Here is a 24,406-nt window from a genome sequence, read left to right on the forward strand (position 1 = left end):
CTGCATTGGCTTCCGGTGGTCTTCCGAGTGCGCTTCAAGGTGCTGGTTCTCATCTTCAAAGCGCTCCATGGCTTAGGACCCGGTTATTTACGAGACCACCTTCTGCCTCCGATAACCTCCCACCGGCCAACACGCTCCCACAGAGAGGGTCTCCTCAGGGTGCCGTCTGTCAGGCAATGTCGGCTGGCGACCTCCCGGGGAAGAGCCTTCTCTGTGGGGGCACCCACCCTCTGGAATGAGCTACCCCCAGGGATACGACTAATCCCGGACCTCCGTACCTTCCGCCGGGCCCTGAAGACTTTTTTATTTCAGCAAGCCGGACTGGGTTAAAAATTTTAATTGGGTGTATTTTATGGGTAAGGGGTTTTAAATTGGAGAAGCCAAAGATAATTTAATTTTGTTTTTAATTGCATTTTAATATTTGTATTGTGTGTTTTAATTTTGGCTGTTCACCGCCCCGAGTCCTTCGGGAGAGGGGGCGGTATAAAAATTTAATAAATAAATAAATAAATAAATAAATTTGATGTATCATCTAAACTAGCTTTCATCTAAGACATCTTCAAGGCATCTTTATAAACCTATATTATATTTAATTATTAGATTAGATGTCATCGTTCATGTAATGTGCCTACACACTTGTAAAGGAAAAGACTACACTGAACCAAAATCAAATGACATAAAATGTAATGTCCTCCAATAAAAGTGAAAAATTCAAAATGCTTCTTCTTTCAGAGAAAACTATTATTTAAGAGTCAACTCATTAAATTATAATTTACTTCTGTGCCTCACTGAGGAGAAAGAAGGCACACTGCTAATTTACAGAAGAACATACTAAGAATAAGGATAAGGCCAAAATTTTGTTAGTATGAATTTTCAGAACTCTCAGAACTCTCTCCTTCAAACTATCTAAAAAGGTACAATACTCTCTTTCTGCCAATCAGTAACATATGGCAGAAAAGATTTTCTTTCCACTTGCACCTCTGTATAACCATAAATCTCCTCCAGAGAGGCTGAATATTCTCTGAAGGGGGGGGTAGGGGGGACAGGCACAGAAGGGACTAAAGGAGAAATAATTTGCAAGTTCAACTCCACTTACTTATCTTCAAAACCATTAACGCTGCAATCTCATACAGTTCTAACTGAAAGCAAGCTTTTAGGTAAGCACATAAAGGATTGTAACTAATTATCATGGTTCTTTCTTTTTGTATTGTAAATTCAGAGCACTGATAGTAATCTGGCCTTCATTAAGCTGAATAAGATATTGTTATTGTATATTGTGTTTTAGAACATCTACAACATTAGCCTTGGAAATCTATACTATCCATGATATAGATGCCTTCTGTTAATCTATAGTAACTATATACTCAATTTACTTCCTTCTATTTATATCACAAACATGAACATTTCAATCCATCCTGTGTTTTTCTGCAACTATTGGCTTTCTGTCAATAACAAATATAGACAGGCTCAGTATACAGTTGCAAGAAAAAGTATGTGAACCCCTTAAGATTACATGGAGTTTTGCATAAATTGGTCATAAAATGTGCTCTGAACTTCATCTAAGTCACAACAATAGAAAAACACAGTCTGCTTAAAATAATACTACACAAACATTAGATGTTGCCATGGTTTAATTGAACATAACATGTACATTCACAGTGCAGGGAGGAAAAAGTATGTGAGCCCCTAGCCTAATGACTTCTCCAAGAGCTAATTGGAGCCAGGAGTGAGCCAACCTTGACTCCAATTAGTGTGATGATATTGGATGTGTTGCTGACAGCTGTCCTGCCCTTTAAAAACACACACCTGTTTTGGGTTTACTGGTTTCAAGAAGCACTGTCTGATGTGAACCATGCTTCGCAGAAAAGAGCTCTCAGAAGACCTACAATCAAGAATTGTTGACTTGCATGAAGCTGGAAAGGGTTACAAAAGTATCTCCAAAAGCCTTGATGTTCATGTGTTCATGGTAAGACAGACTGTCTACAAATGGAGAAAGTTTAGCACTGTTGCTACTCTCCCTAGGCATGGTCGTCCTGTAAAAATGACTGCAAGAGCACAGCGCAGAATGCTTCATGAGGTAAAGAAGAATCCTAGAGTGTCAGCTAAAGACCTACAGAAATCTGTGGCACATGCTAACATTTTTGTTGACACATCTACAATAAGGAAAACATTAAACAAGAATGGAGTACATGGGAGAACACCACGGAGGAAGCCATTGCTGTCCCAAAAAAATATTGCAGCACGTTTGAAGTTTGCAAAAGAGCACCTGGATGTTCCACAGCACTACTGGCAAAATATACTGTGGACAGATGAAACCAAAATTGAGTTGTTTGGGAAGAACACACAACACTATGTGTGGAGAAAAAAAGGCACAGCACACCAACATCAAAACCTCATCCCCACTGTAAAACATGGCGGAGGGAGCATCATGGTTTGGGCCTGCTTTGCTGCCTCAGAGCCTGGACGGATTGTTGTCATTGATGGGAAAATGAATTCCAGAGTTTATCAAGACATTTTGCAGGAAAACGTACGACCATCTGTCCGCCAACTGAAGTTCCGCAGAGGATGGGTGATGCAACAGGACAATGACCCAAAGCATACAAGTAATTCAACAAAAAAATGGTTTCAACAGGACAGAATACGCCTTCTGGAGTGGCCCAGTCAGAGTCCTGACCTCAACCCAATTGAAATGCTGTGGCATGACTTTAAGAGAGCGATTCACACCAGACATCCCAAGAATATTGCTACACTGAAACAGTTTTGTGAAGAGGAGTGGTCCAAAATTACTCCAGATCATTGTGCAGGTCTGATCTGCAACTACAGGAACCGTTTGGTTGAGGTTATTGCTGCCAAAGGAGGGTCAACCAGTTATTAAGTCCAAAGGTTCACATACTTTTTCCTCCCTGCACTGTGAATGTTTACATATTATGTTCAATTAAACCATGGCAACATCTAATGTTTGTGTAGTATTATTTTAAGCAGACTGTGTTTTTCTATTGTTGTGACTTAGATGAAGTTCAGAGCACATTTTATGACCAATTCATGCAAAACTCCACATAATCCCAAGGGGTTCATATACTTTTTCTTGCAACTGTAGGTAGCAAAAAACAAAACATTACCAAAGAATATGTATTATTTTTTTAATTGTCTAATGTAAGTAGATTAAAGCAGCATTTCTCACACTGATAATTAGTTACAATCCTTTATGTACTTACCTGTGTAGGCTTAAAATTGCCTATACAATTTTAAACTTTGTGGGTCGTAATACATCGCAACATCTTTTCCAAAGATTTCATTGATAGTCTGCCAAATACTACTCTGCAATTTATTTCTTGACTGGCAATTCCTTTACTGTTGATAGTCAATTACAAAATACAGAAGCTATCCACCATTTCAATATCTTGTCAGTTCTTAGTTTGATCTTCTCTGCATTGAATTATAGAGCAGTATTTTTCATTGTGCCCTTTGACTTTCATTGCTAGAGCTTGCAAATCATTTGCATTTTCAGCTATCAGAACAGCGTCAACAGTTGTTTCTTTCTCCAGTTTTAAAATCACACCAATCTTTTTCCAACCCAGCTTCCTTCAATATATATTCAGCACATAAACTTGAATGAATGAATGAGAGCATAGAGTCTTCTCTTATTGGTCTGCTGATCTGGAATCAGTCTTTTAACCAAGTTCTACCTAGACTTATAGCTTCCTTTCCTATGTGTATGTTTCACGTGTGGACAATGAGATGTTTTGGGATTTCCATTTTCCTAAGGACATTCCACAGACTAATATAGTCGATACCATGAAGATCTTTCTATAATAAATGAAGTACTGTCCATGATCATTTACTTTTGATATTCTTTCATTTTCTCAATTATAAAGCATGCATCAGGAATAATGTTTCTTGTTTCTCAGCCTTTCCCCAAGCCAGCTTGAACAGCGGCATTTCCCTTTTCATATAAGCCTCTGCTATATTTTGCCAACAAATGTGTGAAATTAAAGCTATCATACAACAGCTTGCATGCCAGTTAAGTCTCCTTTCTTTGGCATTGGTATGTAGACTCAACTCTTCCAATCTGTTGGCCATTGCGTCATTCTCTAGATTTGTTGGAGTAAAGGTTAGAATCTTTACTGATTCTTCTATTACTCACCATATTTCTATAGATATTCTATTAATTCATGCAGCCTTCCAACTTGATAGTGATCGGTGCTGATTTAACCATCTGAAACCACAATGCTTACAATATAATTGTAAAACAATATAATACAGAAATTGAAGCAGAAAAGATTCCTAACAATCCAAGGCATAGAAGATGGTAACTTTAAATGGCTAAGAGAACAATTAACACAAAAGATTTGTAGTTACCAGGCAAAATTTGTAAGTGGAAGATATTCCGGATATAGGAGGCAAAAAATGGTCGTTGCTTACCTGAAACGACCCTTTTATACTCGCCGTTCAGACACTCCTCAGTCTGGGTTATGATCACTCCTATTTGCACAGCTGAGTGTCAATCAAATCCCTCTGGAGCTGCATCCACCTCACTTCCTGCTTCCTCCTCAGACTTTTCACGAAGACAACTTGGCTCAATAGCAGCAGGATCGACCATTAGCAACTCCATCAGGTAGACACACAGGAAGCAGACAGCTACAGAGGGAGAAAAAACAGACCTCCACCAAAGCCAGGCACGGCCAAGAAAAAGGGAGGGACGGAGTGTCTGAACGTCGAGTATAAAAGGGTCGTTCAGGTAAGCAACGACCATTTTCCTACTCGCCGTTCAGACACTCCTCAGTCTGGGACATACCCAAGTTAGAAAAGAAAAGGGAGGGAATTAAGCCGTAGACTGGCCTTGTGGAGAGATTACAGCCTGTAATACCCTTCTGCCAAAGGCAGCATCTGCAGAAGCAAACTTATCCAGCCTATAGTGACTTACAAAGGATGAAAGGGAAGACCATGTGGCCGCCCGGCAAATATCATCTACCGAAGCTTGGGTAGCCCAAGCCGCAGAGGTTGCGGCGCTACGAGTAGAATGGGGCAATATACCACCCGGGACAGGGGCCTCTCTTAAGTCATATGCCTTAGATATACAGGCTTTGAGCCACCTTCCTACTGTAGTTGAAGAAACCTTCTGACCCAGGGAAGAGGGAAGGAAGGACACCAACAGAGCCTCAGTCTTTCGAAAAGGGGCAGTCCTTTTAAGATATCTTCTCAATGCCCGTCTGACATCTAGAGTATGCCACCGCTTCTCAGCAGGATGACGCGGGTTCGGGCAAAAGTTAGGCAAGACGAGTTCTTGGGCTCGATGAAAACGAGTATTCACTTTGGGAACAAAAGCCGGGTCGAGGTGTAGAACAACCCGGTCAGGATAGAAGATGCAGAGATCACTTCTCATGGACAAGGCAGCAATTTCGGATACTCTGCGCGCCGAAGTTATTGCTAACAAAAAGGCCATCTTTAAAGACAAGTAGCGTAGACTGGACGAAGCGATGGGTTCGAACGGTGGACCCGTCAAGGCCTGCAACACCAAGGAAAGGTCCCAAGTGGGGTAGCGGTGAATCGGCGGAGGCCGCAAGTTTGAGACCCCTTGGAGGAAGGAACGGATCCTGGGGTCCTGAGACAAAGGAACACGAGATTCTCCTGACAGGACAGTGGCCAGAGCCGCCACCTGTCGGCGTAGAGTCGCGGGAGCCAAGCCCTTGGAGAAACCCGCATGCAGAAAACACAGAATGTCCGGAACAGATGCAGTTGTGGGATCTACGTGATGATCCCCGCACCATCTCGTGAAGGCAGCCCATGAGGCGTTATAAATACGAATTGTTGATGGTCTTCGAGCTGCCTGAATAATGGAGATAACGTCGTCAGACAGATTGTCCTTGATGAGCTTTATGCGCTCAAATGCCACACGGCTAATCGCAGCCATTCTGGTTCCGGATGACGGATGGCTCCTTGAGTTAGTACTATCTTGTCGGGTGGAATCCTCCACGGTGGTTCGACCGATAAGTTCTTGAGGTCGGCGAACCACTCTCGACGGGGCCAATACGGCGCTACCAGCAGAATGTTCGCCCGTTCTTGAATGACCTTCCGCACGACCTTGGAAATGACAGGAAGGGGAGGGAAGGCGTAAAGAAGGCCCCGGGGCCACTGACTTCGAAGAGCATCCAGCCCCTCCGCTGCTGGACATGGGTAGCGGGAGAAGAATCTCGGCAATTGGGTGTTCTGAGCCGTCGCAAACAGGTCCACTAGGGGAAGGCCGAACCTCCTGGATAGGTCCTGGAACAGGCCGGGGTCCAACCTCCACTCGGCGTGATCTATTTGGTCTCTGCTGAGCCAATCTGCTTCTCGATTGAGAGTCCCCGAAATGTGTTCGGCTTTTATCGACGAGAGGTGTAGCTCCGCCCATGACAGAAGACGCTCCGCCTCCTGCATTAGTGTCCAGGAGCGGGTCCCCCCTTGTTTGTTGATATGGGCCTTGGTGGCCACATTGTCCGTTAGAATCAGAAGGTCCTGGCGATATACAAGTCGTTTGAAGTGTATCAGGGCGAGTCGGACCGCTCTGAGCTCTAGTCAATTTATATTGTGCAGCTTTTCCGTCGACGACCAGGCACCTTGGGCTAGCTGACGGTTGAGGTGAGCCCCCCAGCCTCGCAGACTTGCGTCCGTGGTCAACACCATCCGAGCTGGTTCCAGAAAGGGGGAACCTTTGTTGAGGGCCGGAGATAGCCACCACCTCAGGGAAAGGCGGACGGGAGCTGGAACTTTTACCTTGAGAAGAGACTCTGCTCGACCTTGTCTCTGGTAAGGGAGCAGGAACCATTGGAGGCGACGAAGATGGAAACGCGCCCACGGGACAATGTCTATGCATGATATTAACTTCCCCAGAAGCTGGGAGAGAGACAGTAAGGTCACAGTCCTGCGTAGTAAGACTTGAGATGTCAGTTCCCGAATGCTGGCTTGTCTGTCGGGAGATAGGTAGACCACACACAGGGTCGAATTTATTATTGCTCCGAGATGTAGGATACTCGAGGTGGGAACCAGATGGCTTTTGGCAAGATTCAAAGTGAACCCGTGGTCTTGAAGGGACTGAAGTACTAGCTCCCGGTCCTGGATCGCCCGTTCGGGAGAAGACGACAGGATCAAAATGTCGTCGAGGTAGCATGCCAGACGAACAGGAACCTCTCTGAGCGACGCCGCTACTGCCGCTAGCAACTTTGTAAACGTCCTCGGAGCGGACGAAAGGCCGAATGGCATAGCCCGGTATTGAAAATGGTGGTCTCCAAACGCAAACCGGAGGAACTTCCTGTGCGACTGGTGAATGGGGACGTGCAGGTACGCTTCCTTTAGATCTACAGATTGCATCAGATCTCCCCGACGAATGCAGCCCAGCAGAGACTTGAGGGAATGCATTTTGAACCGACGGTACAAGATGTGTTGATTGAGACGTCGAAGGTTCAAAATGCCTCTCCAATCGCCCGAGGATTTCGGTACCAGGAATAGTGTTGAATAAAAGCCGGTTTTGAGGTGATGCAATGGAACCTGTTCTATGGCCTGGATTTGCAACAGATGGTGAATTTCGAGCAGCAGAAGAGACCGCTTCTCTGGCTGAAGAGGCCAAGGGCATTGAAGATAAAAGTCCTGTGGCATGGTGGTGAATTCCAAACGTAACCCTTCGGTTACAGTTTGGACAATCCAGGCATCCGATGTGGTAGTTGACCACAGGTGAGAGAATGCTTGGAGCTTGCCCCCGATTGGGACCAGAGGCGGTGAGTCACTTACCGCGCCTGGAAAAACGGCCCGCCGACTGTCTGAAAGGCCGCCTGAAGTTGGATTGTCGGCGGCCGCGGTCACGAAAGGGCGCCCTGTCCGAAGTTGGCTGGTACTGAGACTACGAAGATCTGTAGTAAGAGGCGCCCCCGGCGCCCTGCTCCTGACGAAAGGGCTGTCGATTATAAGGTACATAGCGCCTATCCTGACGTCGGAAAGACGTGGGTAACACCTTCTTCTTATCCCTATTCTCGACCAGCACAGAGTCCAGGGATGAGCCAAATAAGGCAGAGCCTTTGTACAGGGCAGCAGTCAAGTGCCACTTAGACTTGGCGTCAGCTCTCCAGTTACGGAGCCACAAGAGACGTCTTGACGATACCGTCGAAGCTAAGGCCCTGGAAGCGAACTTAGCTGCGTCCAAAGACGCGTCAGCCGAATATTCAGCAGCTGCGACCAGTTTGGCCAGGTCCTGCTGTAATCGTGCGTCCTCCGGGGGAAGCCTATCCTTCAATTGACGCAACCACACCAGCGATGCCCGATTAAAGAATGATGAGGAGGTTGCAGCACGAATGGCCCAAGCCGCCGCTTGGTGTGATTTGCGAAACCCCATTTCGGCTCGTTTGTCCTCAAACTTGAGACCATCCCCAGCCTCACCTACCAGGATGGAAGACGATGTAAGACTCGCCACCGGATCATCAATTGTAGGTAACTGCAGGAGGGCATCCAGCGCAGGGGCCGAGGCATAGAGCTTTCGATCAAATGAATTCGGACCCGACAACGAGGCGGGGCGGTCCCAAGGCTTTTGAACAACCTGGCAGAAAAGATCCGGACAGGGAACAAAGTCCTCATCAGGTTGAGGTAGATTGAACAAGTTACTGTTGGGGCCAGATGGAGTAGAAGAAGAGGAGCCCTGAAGAGGTGTGGAATCCATATTAGTGGCAGCTTTTGCCTTGCGTAGGAGAGAGCGAAACAAAGAAGGCTTAAATAGACCCGGAAATGCCGGCTTGTCCTGAATCTCTTCTTCATCCTCTGACATCTCAAAATCTTCTAGGAAATCGTCCTCCCGGGCTGATTCATGCACAAGGCTACAGGCAACAGATTGCTGCTGATGTTGTGCACCAGGGGGATGCATGGAAAAGGCAGAAGTAGTAGGGCACGTAGGAGCAGGGAAGGCACCAGTGGCTTGTTGCAACCCCATTTGATACATATGGGACATGGCCTGAGTAAAAAAGGACTGAAAATCCACAGGCTGAGGGAACCCTGGGCCCGCTTCAGGGCGGAGGCCGGCTGCAGTGGGTGTAAAGGTAGCTTCAGGGCCTGGCCTAGAAGCTTGAGAAAGATGGCTTGCAAAACTAGAGGAGCGGGACCTAACACTGGCCCTTGACTGATTAGTCGCAGACATTGGAGCCTCCTGAGAGGTTGATGGGCCATCCTCCCTCAGACCACTGACCAACAATTCTACATTATGAGAGACCGAGGGCTCACAGGTCACCTCATGGCTCAAGCCTTCAGGAATTGGTCCTTGACCAGGGTCCTGGGCCCGTTGCCTATAGCAAACTGCTTTTCTAATGCTTTATGCCTCCTTTGGGCATCTTTATCTGCTGTGGCAGATTTGGAGGACTTTGCCTGCCTGGAAGCCTTAGATTTCTTCCCCCTGAGCTGTTTAGGGGAAGGTACAGGGGAGGGAGAGGGACTCCTGTCCATATCAGAAGAAAGGGCACCTTCCTCCCTGTCATCCATGATCAATCACCCCAATGAATTATTATTAATTATAAATAGAACTTATCAATTCTATATATATGATTGAATATTAGTAATATAAATTGTAATATATGTATCTATATGCTCTGTTATTATTATTATTTTTTTATTTTTTATTTTATATATATATATATATATATATCTTTTTTTTTTTTTTTTTTTTTTTTTTTGTAAATAAGAATGCAAATTAATTTAAGCAATATGTACTTCCCTGGAACTTTCAGGCACCCCTCTGCAGGCCGTTGTGAATTGCAGGTACGAGCAGGACAGCGTCCCCACCTGCCAGCAATCTAGCGACCCTGGAAACCAAAGCCCAGGTCGCTATGGCCACGGAGATCCAAAAACGGTGCCGATGATCAGGGCCCAAAATGGCGGCCCGCGAGGCGAATTTCCAGAAGTCCTAAGCCAGGCGAAACAAAGCGACTGCGGCCGGACTGAAGCTGCAGCAAAGGGAGCAGTCACAATTTTCAAAGACAGCTGATGAGTATGCCAGCCGGCAGGGACTCAAGCCGATCGATCAAATGGCCACTAAGGCAAACCGGAGCCTCGCAAAGTGACTGGCAGCAAAATGGCGGCAATGGCGGCAAATGGCGGGAAAAATAGTTAGAATTAAAGCGCCAGCCAAGCCAAGCCGCAAGCGGCGGCCGGAGCCCCGAACCGCCGCTACGCGCTTAAAACCTCTCCAAGCGAAGGCAAACGAAGCGCAGCACCTTTAAACAGTAAATAAACAATACTTAGCCAATTCAGTAAAGTAAAAACTAAATTAAGAACGAAATGTAATCAAGAGAACAGACACTCGATGCTATTGCAATGGCTGAGTGAAAAAGTCTGAGGAGGAAGCAGGAAGTGAGGTGGATGCAGCTCCAGAGGGATTTGATTGACACTCAGCTGTGCAAATAGGAGTGATCATAACCCAGACTGAGGAGTGTCTGAACGGCGAGTAGGAAAAAAAAAGGTTCTCTCAATTCTAGCTCCCCATGTTATGATGGATCCCCAATGGCTGTGGGACTCAGTGGATGCTGACATTACAATAGGTGCAGGTGTTTGATGTCCCTGAGAATTACAAGCCATGAAAGGCTGCAAATGTCTAAACCACCATCTTGGGCTTGGAAATAAATTGATAACTGGTGAAAGTCTCCTCAATTTGCAGAAATAAGTTTCCTGTTATATATCTCAATCAGAATCCTGTGGGCCATATTTTTATCCAATTACTGTTGCTAAACCATCTTTAAATAATTAAATAGTTTCAACAATATAAAAAAAAATAGTTTACTGTACAAACAAAATCTTTATAAAGCAGAGAACCACTACGAAAAATTACAAAATTTTTCAAAAATTACAAAAAACAAGGAATTCATATTCATAAAACAACCTAAGTATTATTAAGTACTGTTTAATACTACAGCTATTGTAGTAACTGTACAAGTAGGCATAACTTCTATATTTCTTATTACAGATTATTCTAAACTGATAACATCACCTTACATCAAAGAAAATTGTTCCATAAAGTTTGAAATCAGATATCTTTTGAAGTCATATTTATAGTCATGGCCACTATCTGCTGTCACACAAAGAATATTGAAAAAAGAAGATTTTAATATATTATGGTTAATTTATCATTTAAGTGACATGTGTAAAACAGAATTGAAATACACAAAATTCTCCTCCGAAAGGAACTTTGATTTTAACTATTTGTGATTATGATGATTAAAGGTTTCTTGGTAGAAATGCAGGAATCATATCAAATATATTAGTACTATCGGTTCTTTATCAAGGATTTTTAAAAAACCATTCTATAACAAAATACACATGGGCTCATTTCTACTACAGGGGCTACTTCTACTCACCTGCTCTGGTATATCCCCATTTACCCCCTTCCTACTATCCACTGAGAAATTGTCCCAAAAATTTAGGAATTTCCAAGGATCGTCTCTCAGACATATGGGACTATCAAAATAGGAAACTGAATTATTATTGTTCACTACATAATACTTTCTTCAGATGCAGAAAGAACATCATTTCTAATGATGGGGCAACATCATGGATTACAAGCATTATTTAAATCAGTGCTGTGTATATTATTTATAGTGCAATCTGTTACAATCTTGTAGTCAAAATGAGCCCCATTGTATACAAACTAGCTTCTGAATAGGATTAGAGTGCTAACAGTTATAAATTTATCTTTTATAACACTCTTTTGGACTTTTCAGTTTTCATTTGGTTTCTTAAACATATTTCATCCTTTATTAATATAGCAAATGCAAACATTCAAGAACCAGAATAAAATGTTAACTTGGAAGTATTTTTTTTCTATCCTGGAATATTATTCCATGAAAGCTTCAATTATTATTTTTTAACGTAAGCCTACTCATATTTATTCAATGGCAAATCCCACTGGAATTAAGTAAACTTATTTTAAACTTATTAAGTTAGGTTAGGTTAGGTTAGGTAAGATAGTACGTTAGGTAAACTTATTCCCAGTATGTGGTATACAACTGTGTCCTAAACTCCTTTATAATGGTTCTGCACAACTTTGAAGATTTAAAGTTGGTTTTCTTGGACACTCCAATAAATCAGTTTTGAATTCCGAGTTGCTCTTGTCAAATTTGTACGCATCCTGAAAAATACTTATGCATAATGTTTTTCGGTATGATTTAATCCTATAATATCTTTTGTTCTTAGTAAATAAGAAAATGTATTTAACATGCTAAAGATTATTCAAAGCAATCCTAAATTCCCACTAATCCTGTTGGATACTGTTCGTATCTCTTTTTTCTTGTACCAGCAGAAGAAAGTTCTGTCACTCTAATGTACAGATAGTTGGTTTCAGTAGCCCTTAAGCACACAGTTGAAGTTCTCTCAGAAATATCCAAGAAGCTAGAGGATTCAAGTTCTATAGGTTTCTAATTCTCCATTTTTCTAAATATGACTTCCTTTAGCAGCCCTAACTGCTATAGTCCTCACTTGCTGACCATTTATTCAATGACTATACAATTGTGCTGAATGAAGAAACTTACAACGAGTCCTCAATGTTGCGGTCATTGGAAGTATTGGAAGTTTTTTCTTTCTTCTTAAAATACTAAACCACAGGTATGACTCAGGGGACAAAAAGAAGCCCAAATTCATAAATACAAGGAGGCATTTCAAGTCCCCTGGTTTTATTTAAATGATATCAACTTTAAGATCAGTTTTAAAATAAATGATGGCAGCCACATTTGTTACCATTTGAGTATTGTGATTAGAAGCTAACCCTTCTTTTGAGGTAGCTTCTAATCAGGTATTCAAATGGTAGCAAATGAAAATGAAAGAGGAAATCTTTCTACTGTTACTCATCCAATAAAGCTGTATGGTGAAAGATTTAGGAGGTTAAAAGTTCTACATATATACTTCTACATACATTCTTCTATATACAGCACGTAAGCAATTCTCTAAAAAATGTTACAAAACAATACAGTAATGCCCACCAACTCCAACAGCTTTAAAATTCATAGAAAATAAAGCTAACAACAGCTATTAAACTAGATGATTCTATATGAGTGTCAAGATAGGCAGATCTTCTAAAACATTAACAAAGCCAGTAGGAAGGCTTCTGGTTTGGCATCTGATTACATTTGACATGGGCAGTTATGGAAGCAAATTTGGATCAGACTCCAATTCCAGAGAACTCTGCTTTAGAGGTGAACTCACTTTAAAATTATTCAAAAAAAAAGTATGAGACATATTTTTTGATATATGCATGACTTTTTTCAAGGAACAATATAAGTCTAAAGAAGGATACTATGGTTTGATGAATCAAATAATTAAAGCAACACATTCTTTAATGCACCTTTTAAACCAACAATATATCCTTTCTCAGGCTTAGTTAGAAAGTTGTTTATGCTTTAATGAACAAGAGAGAGGAGCTGCCCTCACATGAAGTCCAAAGCACTTCTTCTGAATCTTTTTCAAAGGGTGCCAGGCCTATTCTTCTCACATTCTAACAGATGGAAGATATAACCTGCAGTACATCAGGCATAATATTGCACTGGATTATCTTGCATCTTGCATCTAGTCTAAAACCAATATATATTATTGTGCATTATTAAAATTTGAAAGAAATTGACAAGACTAGGGGGTAGAAACGATCTTGAAAAAATGTTTTATATTTCTATTATCTTATTAGAAAATAACATACCAGAGCAATTTGGAACAAAAATACTGGTGTCTATCAAACAGGAATGACAGAAACTCAGAGCAACAAAAAGGTACAAAATTTAATTCGTATCAACAAAGCATGGGTTAATAAAGCTGTTGGAGGAGGGGGCTCCAGTTCTTCCAGGAAATATTAGCAACCACAAAATAAGAAAATAATTATAGTTACCTGAACAGCAAGACAGGCAGCATTATCAGATAGCAAAATCTGTTCCTCTATAAAATAAAATGCAGTACAATTATTTAAAATAATAGTTCTTCCCTCTGCTGATAATTGCACATCATTACAAGTACAAAAATAAATGGTATACAAACACACAGAGACAAACTATTTTAACACAAATCACACGCCCCATTACATTAATGCCACTTTACAAAACCTGAGGCCAGAAGTCCCATAAACATTTCTCCTGATGTGTCCTATAATTTGTACCATTGCCCCAACAGTTAAAGAATCCCTAACAAAAGATATGTCCTAAGGTTTTTTTGTTTTCTTTATTATAGGCAAAAAAAATTAATATTCACTCATTTTCTAATAGAAATAAAACCCACAACTTCATAATTCTTCTTGCTAAAAAGTAAAAGCATTCATAAACCTATAAAAAAAACCCAGCTTGCAGTTAATATTGCAGACTGTGTCTAGGTCTGTCACACAAAAGAAAGATGACAAGTACACAGCAATAAAAATTCCATGCTTAGAAGACTAGGGCTGCTACCTATTAGTCTTCATTACTTTGCAGTCTTCTGACAACTGTAGCAGGCTGCTGAGCCCCAAATGGGGGCCATAATGTGATCTGATGATATATGAAGAGCTGCTAAAGGGAGCCTGAACCATCCTAGCCTATACATTTTAACAGTTCCTTTTTATCGAGAGCCCACTTTACCACAAGACTTCAAAAATCTGCTGCCTCAGCTATTGGTGCAGTAAATCTGCCAACTGGGCCTGCAAACCACATCATTTTACACTGCCTACAGCAGCCAATATAATGAGTCAATAATAAACCAAGGACCTTATAGGCCATGAATAGCAGGTTTATATTGGCAAATACAAGTTTAGCACAATCCTCTGACCAGATAAGTATCATAAAGGATTCCCTTTTCAACAAGGCCTCTCCTGCCCTTCACCCACACCAGGGTTCACTTAATTATAAGGATGCATATTTAATGAAGAAAATTTAGCTAATTGAGAAAAATAAAATACACACCTTTCAATGGCTGATAGAGCACAGCATTTTGAGGCCAAGGTTCAGCAGCTATAGGAAGGGTGAAAAAAAACATAATTTATAAGGTGAGCATTTGTTATTGCTTTTACACCAGATTTTCTCTCGATTTAGATTGATAAGGCAGCTTCCTCTACTTAATAGCTTTACCGTAATTTATTATTTTTTAAAGAAAGATAAAAACAGAAAGGAACATTTAAGGTTAGAAAAAGAAGAAGAAAAAAAAATACAAAGCCAAAAGTACAGAGAGAAAAAATAAAGAAAAAAATAAAAATGACTTCTGATTTTTCTTTTACAATCATAAGCATAAATTTAAATTGACCTCTTACTCTATTGCAACATAATTTTCATTGTTTCTACCATCTATTATTTTCTAATCATCAAACTGATATATTACAATTTAATTGCTTTCAAAAGTCAAGAGTTTCCAGTCACCATTAGTATTAACCAGTGTGTTTTCTCTAATTAAAGCTGTCAATTTTGCCATCTCAGCAAGCTGCATCATATTCAACATCCACTCTTCCAAATCTTTCCATCGTTGTATATATAGAAGTCTCGCTACTGTTATCATATATAAAAACAAAGTTCTATGAGTTTTTTCCAACTTTTTGTCAATCAATCCCCAAAGAAAAAAGTCTGGCTTCACTTGCCTATTAATCTTTTAAATCCTTGGAATTAATGTATGTATTTGAATCTTTTTTTTTTTTAGCTTTTACATGTCTACCAAGCATGATAAAAAATTCCCTCTTGTTCATATTTCCAGTATAAATTTGAAGCATGTTTACATTTTAGACAATTTTTTTCCAATGGAAAATACTAACAAAACTTGAAGTTGATGTCAACGGATGATTCCCTTCCCACAGTACATAATAGCTTTGGAAGAGAGACTTTACTCAGGAAACTAACACAAAGGGAAGAGTTAATTTGTCTCTTCAAATGGCTGCAATGCTTATAATTATTACAGGCACGTGCAATTTCTTTTTGCAAAAAACAGCAGCTTAAATGCAAACTTTGGTTCTAAGTTGAAATCTGAATTGGTAAATAAAGATGTTGTGATGTTTTTTTAGGATAGGATGGACTGAACTATACAAATAACTGGAGGCGAAGAGCTTCAAAGATAAGGTGCTGCCAAAGAAAATGGATGGAGGTATGAGACAATAGATGCAATCTTTACGCTAACCAAGAGATTTGAATCAAAAAACCCGCAGAGCTCTAGAATGAGCATAAAGATACAAGGAAGTTAAATCAGGGGTAATAAAGCATAAATATTTAGAAGAAATACTTTTTAAATTAACAAGCAGAAAGAGAGGTTAATCAAACAATGGGAAAAGGAAAAAAAAGAAAGAGAGGCTGCTATGTAGAGGCAAGGATGGAAACTGCAAGAATAAATAATATATGTATCAGTTTTTAGATTGAGTAGTCTTTCCCTGGTCCAACCTAGTGCCCTCAATGTTTGATTACAATTCACACTATTATAAACTAAGAATGATGGAGATGTAGTTGAATACATATGGAGAGTCACTAAGACAAGCACTGGCACAACTAAGTTTCATTTTTTTAAAAAAAACACAAGCTATTACATATTTCAGTAAATAAAAATATATAATATGTATATTAATGTGAATATCATTTTGAAAGTGGCTCAAAAATAAGCAATGAAAAATTGTGTAAGAATAACATTCCAATTTTCATACCTATGCTAAGGGTAACAAATTCCCCACAAATGTTAAAGCAACAGTATCCCTTTTCAAAAAGGCATCTTTTTCTTTGCCAAAAAAAAAAAAAAAACACTAAGGAGATAGATGGAAAGAAAAAACTAATATAGCAATTGAGAGCCAGTCAACAAGCCTGCTTGTTAAAAATCCCAGAAACTGCCATATATCTTAGCTGCCACACTCCTGCTCTAAAATTTCCCTAACTGTAAGGAACATTTCACCACGATAAAGCTTTTCTATGCTGCACACTTGTGACATCTGTAATGTGTAATTTGCCTCTTTGTTGGAATAGTCTATGGTGTGTGAAAGAAAAGGGGTAGATGGGAAAGCAATACTTAAGATTATCGAAGGAATCCTGGAGATGAAAGGAAACTTTTTGTAGGATCCGTTCTGCAATTTATACAGACGAGAAATTCAGCAAGCTAGGATGCTTATGTAAGCAAACAGGTAGCAAAGGTTTTATTTATTTATCAACTTATATTCTACCACAAGAGAAAGCTATTGGGGTTATATGGTCTATAACCAAAAGTTGCTAGGGAGGGAGAATGATGAAGATACTTTTGATGAAAAAAAGAGTCCTCTTTATAAATCACTGCAAACAACATTGTTTTTACTATCTATCGACCTTCTTATGCTGGACCCTTCCAGATCTGCAGAACTTTGACAGTTCTCATCATCTCCAGCAATCCAATCCCAAACATCTGGACAATATCAAGATAGAGAATGTTGCTATCTGCAAATTTAAAGAGGAAACGTGGGGGCCAGGATTTTCCTGATGAGAATACGTCTCTGATTTATTGTTCAAAGTATGAATATACAAGGTTGAACATGGTATGCGTAGTACTGACATGCCAACACTGCTGGGCATAGCATTCTTGCAGTTTGGCATGACAATGTTAATTGACTTGCCCGCAGAATGAATCTGCATAAAGATAAATCAAAATACAGTTCAGCTTATTCTAGCTATAGACAGGAGAGATATAAAATTATTGTAATTGATAAAATGTAAATGATTTGCTAAGCCTATTTACCACAGCTGGTGCTTTTTACAACAATTCCATCAGTAAAAATTAAGAATGCTGATTTTCTACATGACCTTGGAACCACAATAACAAAAATGCTTGACAGCTTTGTAATTATATGCCACTTTTCCAGTGAACTAAAATTATTTTTGCACAGGAGCTAGACGGGGCTGTAAGATATGTAAATGATGTTGCTGTTGTTCTGTCATTTCCAATTCTTTGTGACCTATTCAGTGTCATGTCATTCGGATGCTTCAAGATCAGGATATCACTGGAGACCAGTTTGGATTTTTCACCTTGTGCTGATTGTGTTTATATTTTAAATGTTTTTACTTGGCAACTTTTATTGCTTTTTCTACTATTTTTATATATTTATGTTTTTATGTTTGTTCATTGATCTGTGTTATTGAATTAAGATGGACAATCATATAAATGTATATAGTAAATGCCTGTTAATGTTTTGAGTTCTCATAAGCTGAAACTTGGATCATCAGTGATAGCACCTATCCATCTGTCTGCTTGTTGATTGCCTTTGATCCTTTCAAACATCACAGTCCCCTCCAGTGATACTTGCCTCTGTATTGCGTGTCCAAAATATTTAAGCTTCAGCTTTGTTATTGGTGGTTCCTGTGAACAAGCTATATTTACTTCATACAGTACTGAATTATTTTTCTTGCAATCCAAAGTATTCTCCAGAATCTTCTCCAGGATCACAATTAAATTATGCTGGGCCAGCTTTCATTACCATATGTTGTAAGTGGAAAACCACAGCCTTCAAAATATGTACTTCTGTTGCATGTGTGATTTCTCTGCACTTTTTGTCTAGAAAGTCTAAAGTACACAGAGAAGTTAACTATATCCAAGTGTCATAATGGAATACTTTTTTCCATTATAACATTAATATTAATCTGTTCATGCAGTGTAGACTAAGAGTCCCCAACCCCCAGAACTGGGCCACAGCACAAGTGGAAGTGGCGGGAGAGGAGTGAAACCAAAACCATTCCTCTGGTCTGTGGAAAAATTGTCTTCCACAAAACCAATCCCTGGTGCCAAAAAAGTTGGGGACCGCTGACAGACCTTTCCACTGAATAATATACAAGTGATCAATAAAAAAATAGGGAAGAATCAAAGCAAGGCAAGTATGACACGTGTTTCTATGATATGCTGTTTAAGATAAAGTGAGCTAACATTAAGGTGCACTAAAACCTCAATATCTACATGCACATCTAGAAACCTGAAATGTTATCGCTAGTCCCTATGGACCAGCATAGGATTGGTTCATGCTCCTGAAGGAATCCTAGGTTGGGAAAGATTGGTACAGACAATACAGCACTTCCTAAATGGGCAATAATCTGAGGCAATATAATACAGTTTCTTATATTCCTAAAATAAAAGTTATGATTTTAGAAGTCCTTTATGAACAGTTTTGGATGTCTAAAAATGAAAATTCAGCAAGATAAATATCAATGAACTGCATTAAATTTTGTATTGTTCTAGCCAGAAAGACTACTTTGTTGTTCCTACTGAGTTCTGGAGATGATATTGCTATAAATGTAAACAAGTCATACACATATAAAATTCACCAGCACAGAAAAAAAATTATTCATATATGGTATTTCTGAACTAAACCGTAACTTCAAATCAGTAAAACCAAAAGAATGAGGGAAGTACGAAGGATCAGGTTTCTCAACAAGAGAGCAGAAAAATAAACACATTTTAATGTACAGCATGTCTCTTGCTTTGAGAACAATAGGTGAAGGCATAATTTGTAGAATAATAGGCGCTAATATTATACGCTGCTTTAGCTCTGTCATATTTCCAATCCATCAAGTTGATTAATGTTTAAGTCTCCTTCAAGTCAACCTCGATTCCTAGTGACTTCATGGACACATCCAAATAGTTTTCTCCTATTACATTCTTCAATAATGTTTTTGTTGACTTTCCTCATTAGTTTATAGCCATGGAATTTTCTGGTGATTTTTCCACAGCCCTTTATCAAGGCCAATTTGGCTTAGCTTCCAATCCTAGATAAAATCACACAACAAAGGTATAATTTGTTCAATAATGAAATCAATCCAAATTTATTATTTGGTTGCTAGATGCTTTTGATCTGTAATTGATGTTTGTCCGTAATACTTAAGCTACACTAAAAGAGGTTAGGGATAAAATCAAGCATAAGACCCATCAATGAAATCTGCCTTGGGTTTGAATCCCGCAGGAGAAATCATTAGAAAGAATCACACTATTTTATAGTTCTAAGCTTATTTAACAAGCAGAAGTGCCCCATCTAAGAATATACAAAAGTATCTTAATATACTTTCCATTTAACTCTCTTCCTCGTGTCTTGTTTCTCTGCAAAAACATTACCTCTTTCCTTCAGCTAAAATATGGTGAGAGACAAGTATCGGTCATTTTCTCAAAACATTAAGTGTAGTTTCCTAGTATATCTTCACAGTCCAGATCATTTACCTGTAGCTAACCTAATAAAAGATGTGGTTGGCTCACTTGGCTACTGCCCATTAAAGAACATTAGCCTGTCATCCTAGCCCAATGAAACATCTTACATCAAACCACAGAACAGACAGATAGGAATACATCCCTCAGGCGGCATAATAAATAGTGCCAACTTGAATTGTTAAAAAAATATGCAATCTGATGTGATGAAAGACGAATCTATCCTAAACTGTCCTTAGCTATCCCAAAAACTGGTCAATCATATTTGCTCCAACTGTTAATCATTCTTTGAAAGAGATTGCTTTAAAAAGGATGATGTTACTGCAGGAGCAACCTAAACACTTCTCTGAATCAATTCCCATAACCAATCATTCTTAGCCAGTGCCATTATTAAGGATGATAAATACCTCACAGAACAATTCAAGAGTCTGTCCTCTTTTCATTTCTATAATTTTCTCAATTAAGAAAATGTTCTCTGATTTTAAAAGCAAATCAACACATAGGCTGAGCATTGCATAAATCAAGTAAATATATTAAGAATATAGTAAATAGTAAACATAAGTAAATTGGATTATATATAACATATAATGAATTGGGTTAATTTCCTCCCCATCTGTTGATATAGATAATAAACTGTAATCTAAAGTTCAAACAAGCCAAGACATAGATAGGCAATCCTTATTCTGTACCTGGCCCCTTCCTACAGATCACACTACAATTGCCATAGAAATTGTAACATGGCATATTTCCCAAATGTAGTAGCAATCTCATTTTCAAATGAGGTAGCAAGTATTAATACAATAACAGTATTTAGCATGCTGAGCATACTGTTAGAAGCGTGAATAAGATCTTTCAAACTGGCCCTACCTTCTTACATTTCCCTGTCCTCCAACTCAACTCAAAGGATGTGCAGCCAAATACCAGCTCCTTATGCCTATGAGTACCTTTATGGATAACTAGTTGTATGAAATGTGGTTTGACACTGTGATGAATTTTATCACTGTACAATTCATGGTATCTGCCAAAAAAACTATAAATGTGCTTACTAAAACTATTTAGAACATCAATGAGTTCGTGTTCTGTAATAAAACAAATAAAAATTAGAGATGATTGCACTTACAACTTATCCTGCATAACAGCAGTGAAAATTGTACAAAACGTTCTATAGAATACTAGAGTATTTCTAGACAATTATGAAACATATTTGAAAAATAAAAATCTGATTTATTAATCAATCTTGTCTAATAGAAGTGAAAATTCTAGGGAAAAATATGGAAAAAATTCTAGAAAATTCTCAAACACATTTGGAAAATAAAAATCTAATTCTCTAAGCAAATGTACTAAGTAGTAATACATCATAAATAATTTTAAAAATGTACTTCCAATGGCATATAGATGCAGGATTCTACCGATAGTTTGAATTTTTCTTGTTTTAAAATAACTATATATAAAACCTTTATTACTTCAACAAACCTGCAACCAGTCTGATGCTTCAGTTTAAAATAATCTCTCATCCATTAGGAATGATCAATAAAGAATGCACAAATACTTCCCTTTATAAATTAGCTGCTCACTTTCATCCAACATAAATACCTACATGAAGACATAATCAATTTCAAAATATACTTAGGCCCTTTCATAAAACTGACCTTATACTATTCATAAAAAGGGTCAGGAAAACAAGTTCATTGGATAACAAACCAGAAAAGTGACTTGAATAATTTTCCTATATTGGACTTATGAAAGAGACTTGTTAACAGTATGAAGAATTTTGAGAGAAGCGACAAGAAAAAAGAAAAAGAATCCCAAATATTTATTTTAAGTCATCATTTTAGAGTACAAAATTATGTAGTCATCCATAATCTTTCTTTATATTAATTAAAATTGCAATCCTATGCATACTTGTTAAGAAAGAAGTAAACTAAAGCAAAGAAATTTTAAATGTACTGGTTTTAGATTACATAGGTATAACTCTAATTACAAAGTTGAGTTAAAACCCTAAATGACTGTTCCAGAGATAGAATGAAGCTTACATTCATGGAATGGTTATTAAGCTATAATATGAATTAAGCATTCATATTTAGGAAATGCTTCCAAGAGGAAATCCAGCTGAATATTGTCTTCCTGAAAAATATGCTTCAAGGAATATGTCAAAACCTGCTCTTCGCTGACAGAGGTATGTGTATCTGTAAGAAAAGTGGGCAAGATGGTACCCTCCTGGTGGTTTACACTTAAGGTAGTCAGGGATTATAATCTACATCTGGAACACTGAGTCTCCCACATCATGGACAAGTTCCACACACTCTTACAAGACTTTGTATTTTGATACTCCAAAAATGTGTGGTTATATACTCTGATCTACCTTCTATCATACAGATGATAGAGGAGTACTGGGAACTCTTCTGGAATTCCACATCATGATGCTGCAAAATAGATAAATGTGAAAATGAAGAAATAGGGGAGGGAAATAAATTAATTACAGATACGACATTTCTTGTTCAGGATTCTTTAAAATGTGTTTTCTCACGAAATTGCCAACCATAAGAAATAATTCCATCTAGCTAAACAATATAGATTGTTATGAATATAGTAAAGAAAAAAGCTAGAAACAGGTTTGAACTATAATCCTTCAAGTATAGACTTTGACATAATAGTTGACAGTAGTAGAAGTAGCAATCTCAAGTCTGCTGGGGGTTGCTAAATTGTATTAGCCGGATGTCTTGTTATCTATTTGACAGAAATGCAATGGAAAATCATTCTTAAGATTATTTCACCATAACTTTTTTTGTTCCACTAACCAAAAATAACTAGTACTGTACTTTTTGGAGTATAAGACACACTTCCCCCCCTCCTAAAAGAGGGTGGAAATGTTGGTGCATCTTATACACCAAATACAGCCATTTTTGGCCTCCTGAAACCCTGCCCCGTGCGTCCCATTTTTGACCTCCCAAACCCATGCGTCCCATTTTTGCCCTCCCCAGCCCCCAGGAGCACTCTGCAGGACTCTCAATTTGCGCATCCCATTTTTGCGAAAAACGGGCCTGTTTTTCGCAAAAATGGGATGCGCAGAGGGTTTGGGAGACCTGCAGAGTGCTTTTGGGGGCCAGGGAAGGCAAAAACTTTTTTTTTGTTTACCTCTTTGAAATCTTGGTGCGTCTTATACTCCGGTGTGTATTATAGTCCGAAAAATACAGTATATTGGTCAGACATGTCTGATAATATAATTCTAAAGTTAGAGCACTAGTTAATGTATTGATATCTGAATTATTGATGAATTAGTTTAAAATTAACCTATACACACACTGACATACACAGTAACAAGGCACTCTTACATTCCAGACATGAATCCTAGCATACAGTATTCCCATTCCTAAGTTTTGTTAACTTCTACTTAAAGTCGGGCTATTGAACAATATCGGAAGAAATATATTACTGAACACACATTACAATCTGGGATACATTGCTGTCTACTCTCTCTTACACATTCAATTTTTTGAAGGAAAAAAAAGCCTATTTATGTATTCTGCATCTAAACTCTTTTCATTGTGCTTTTGCAATACACCAGTATACTACTTTAACATACGCATGTATTTGTTATCCTGTTTTCCTTGTTCATTAGAAGAGCACTCTTAGAAAGCTTAAGTTTGTGCTACATTCTGTATATTTATAATATGGAACAGTCATGGCTCAACTTGCTAAATCAAATGCATATTTTTGGATTTACTGAAGATGAACTTCAGGGTACTGTTTTGTGTCATAAAGTTTTCTAAATATTAATGAGCAAATGGTGAAAGTCTGCTTGTCAGAGTAGCCTTTTCTTCCAGTGTAAGGTCATCTCTCAATTTTTGGTAAATAAATATTTTCCACTCAATATCCATAGAACGAATCTTTCATTCAGCTTAGGAAAATTCTTTCTTCAGACTCACTAACATATCATTCTTGCAACCACTTTTCTTTTCCAACATTATCAGATGATATTTAAGTTGCTGCAATAAGAAAGATTAAACCTTGATACCGTCTGAAAACCAAGATGTTAACTCTCAAGCAGTATAGGAAATGTATTTCCTTATCCTGAGACTTCATTTGTGATATTCATATGATAAATCTCAATAAATCCTCATATTTGTCTGAATATGAATAAGAATAGGTTCTACTGGATGTCTACCTAAAATAGATTTTAAGTACTGCAGTGTATGAAAACCAGTTTGAAATATGGTTACCATTTATAGCATTAAAGGGGAAAAAAATTTTCTTAGCATGAGAAGCCATGTCAAGCAGATCCACCACAATT

The 24,406-nt window shown here is 38.8% G+C and overlaps 1 protein-coding gene across 4 annotated transcripts in view; it reads right to left on the reverse strand.

Annotated features, from left to right (window-relative positions):
* MTX2 (metaxin 2) overlaps positions 1-24,406 on the reverse strand; it is a 52,562-nt gene that overhangs the window by 23,750 nt on the left and 4,406 nt on the right. For all 4 annotated transcript variants that reach the window (XM_070932864.1, XM_070933035.1, XM_070932954.1 and 1 more), the window contains 2 exons: positions 14,910-14,957; positions 13,874-13,920 (listed from right to left, as the gene is read on the reverse strand). In XM_070932864.1, the coding sequence (XP_070788965.1) occupies positions 13,874-13,920; positions 14,910-14,957 (95 nt within the window). The remainder of the gene's footprint in view (positions 1-13,873; positions 13,921-14,909; positions 14,958-24,406) is intronic.

This window comes from Pituophis catenifer, unplaced genomic scaffold (assembly GCF_029215685.1).
Source record: "Pituophis catenifer annectens isolate HBS135680 unplaced genomic scaffold, rPitCat1.0.hap2 SCAF_1, whole genome shotgun sequence".
Classification (NCBI taxonomy): domain Eukaryota; kingdom Metazoa; phylum Chordata; class Lepidosauria; order Squamata; family Colubridae; genus Pituophis; species Pituophis catenifer.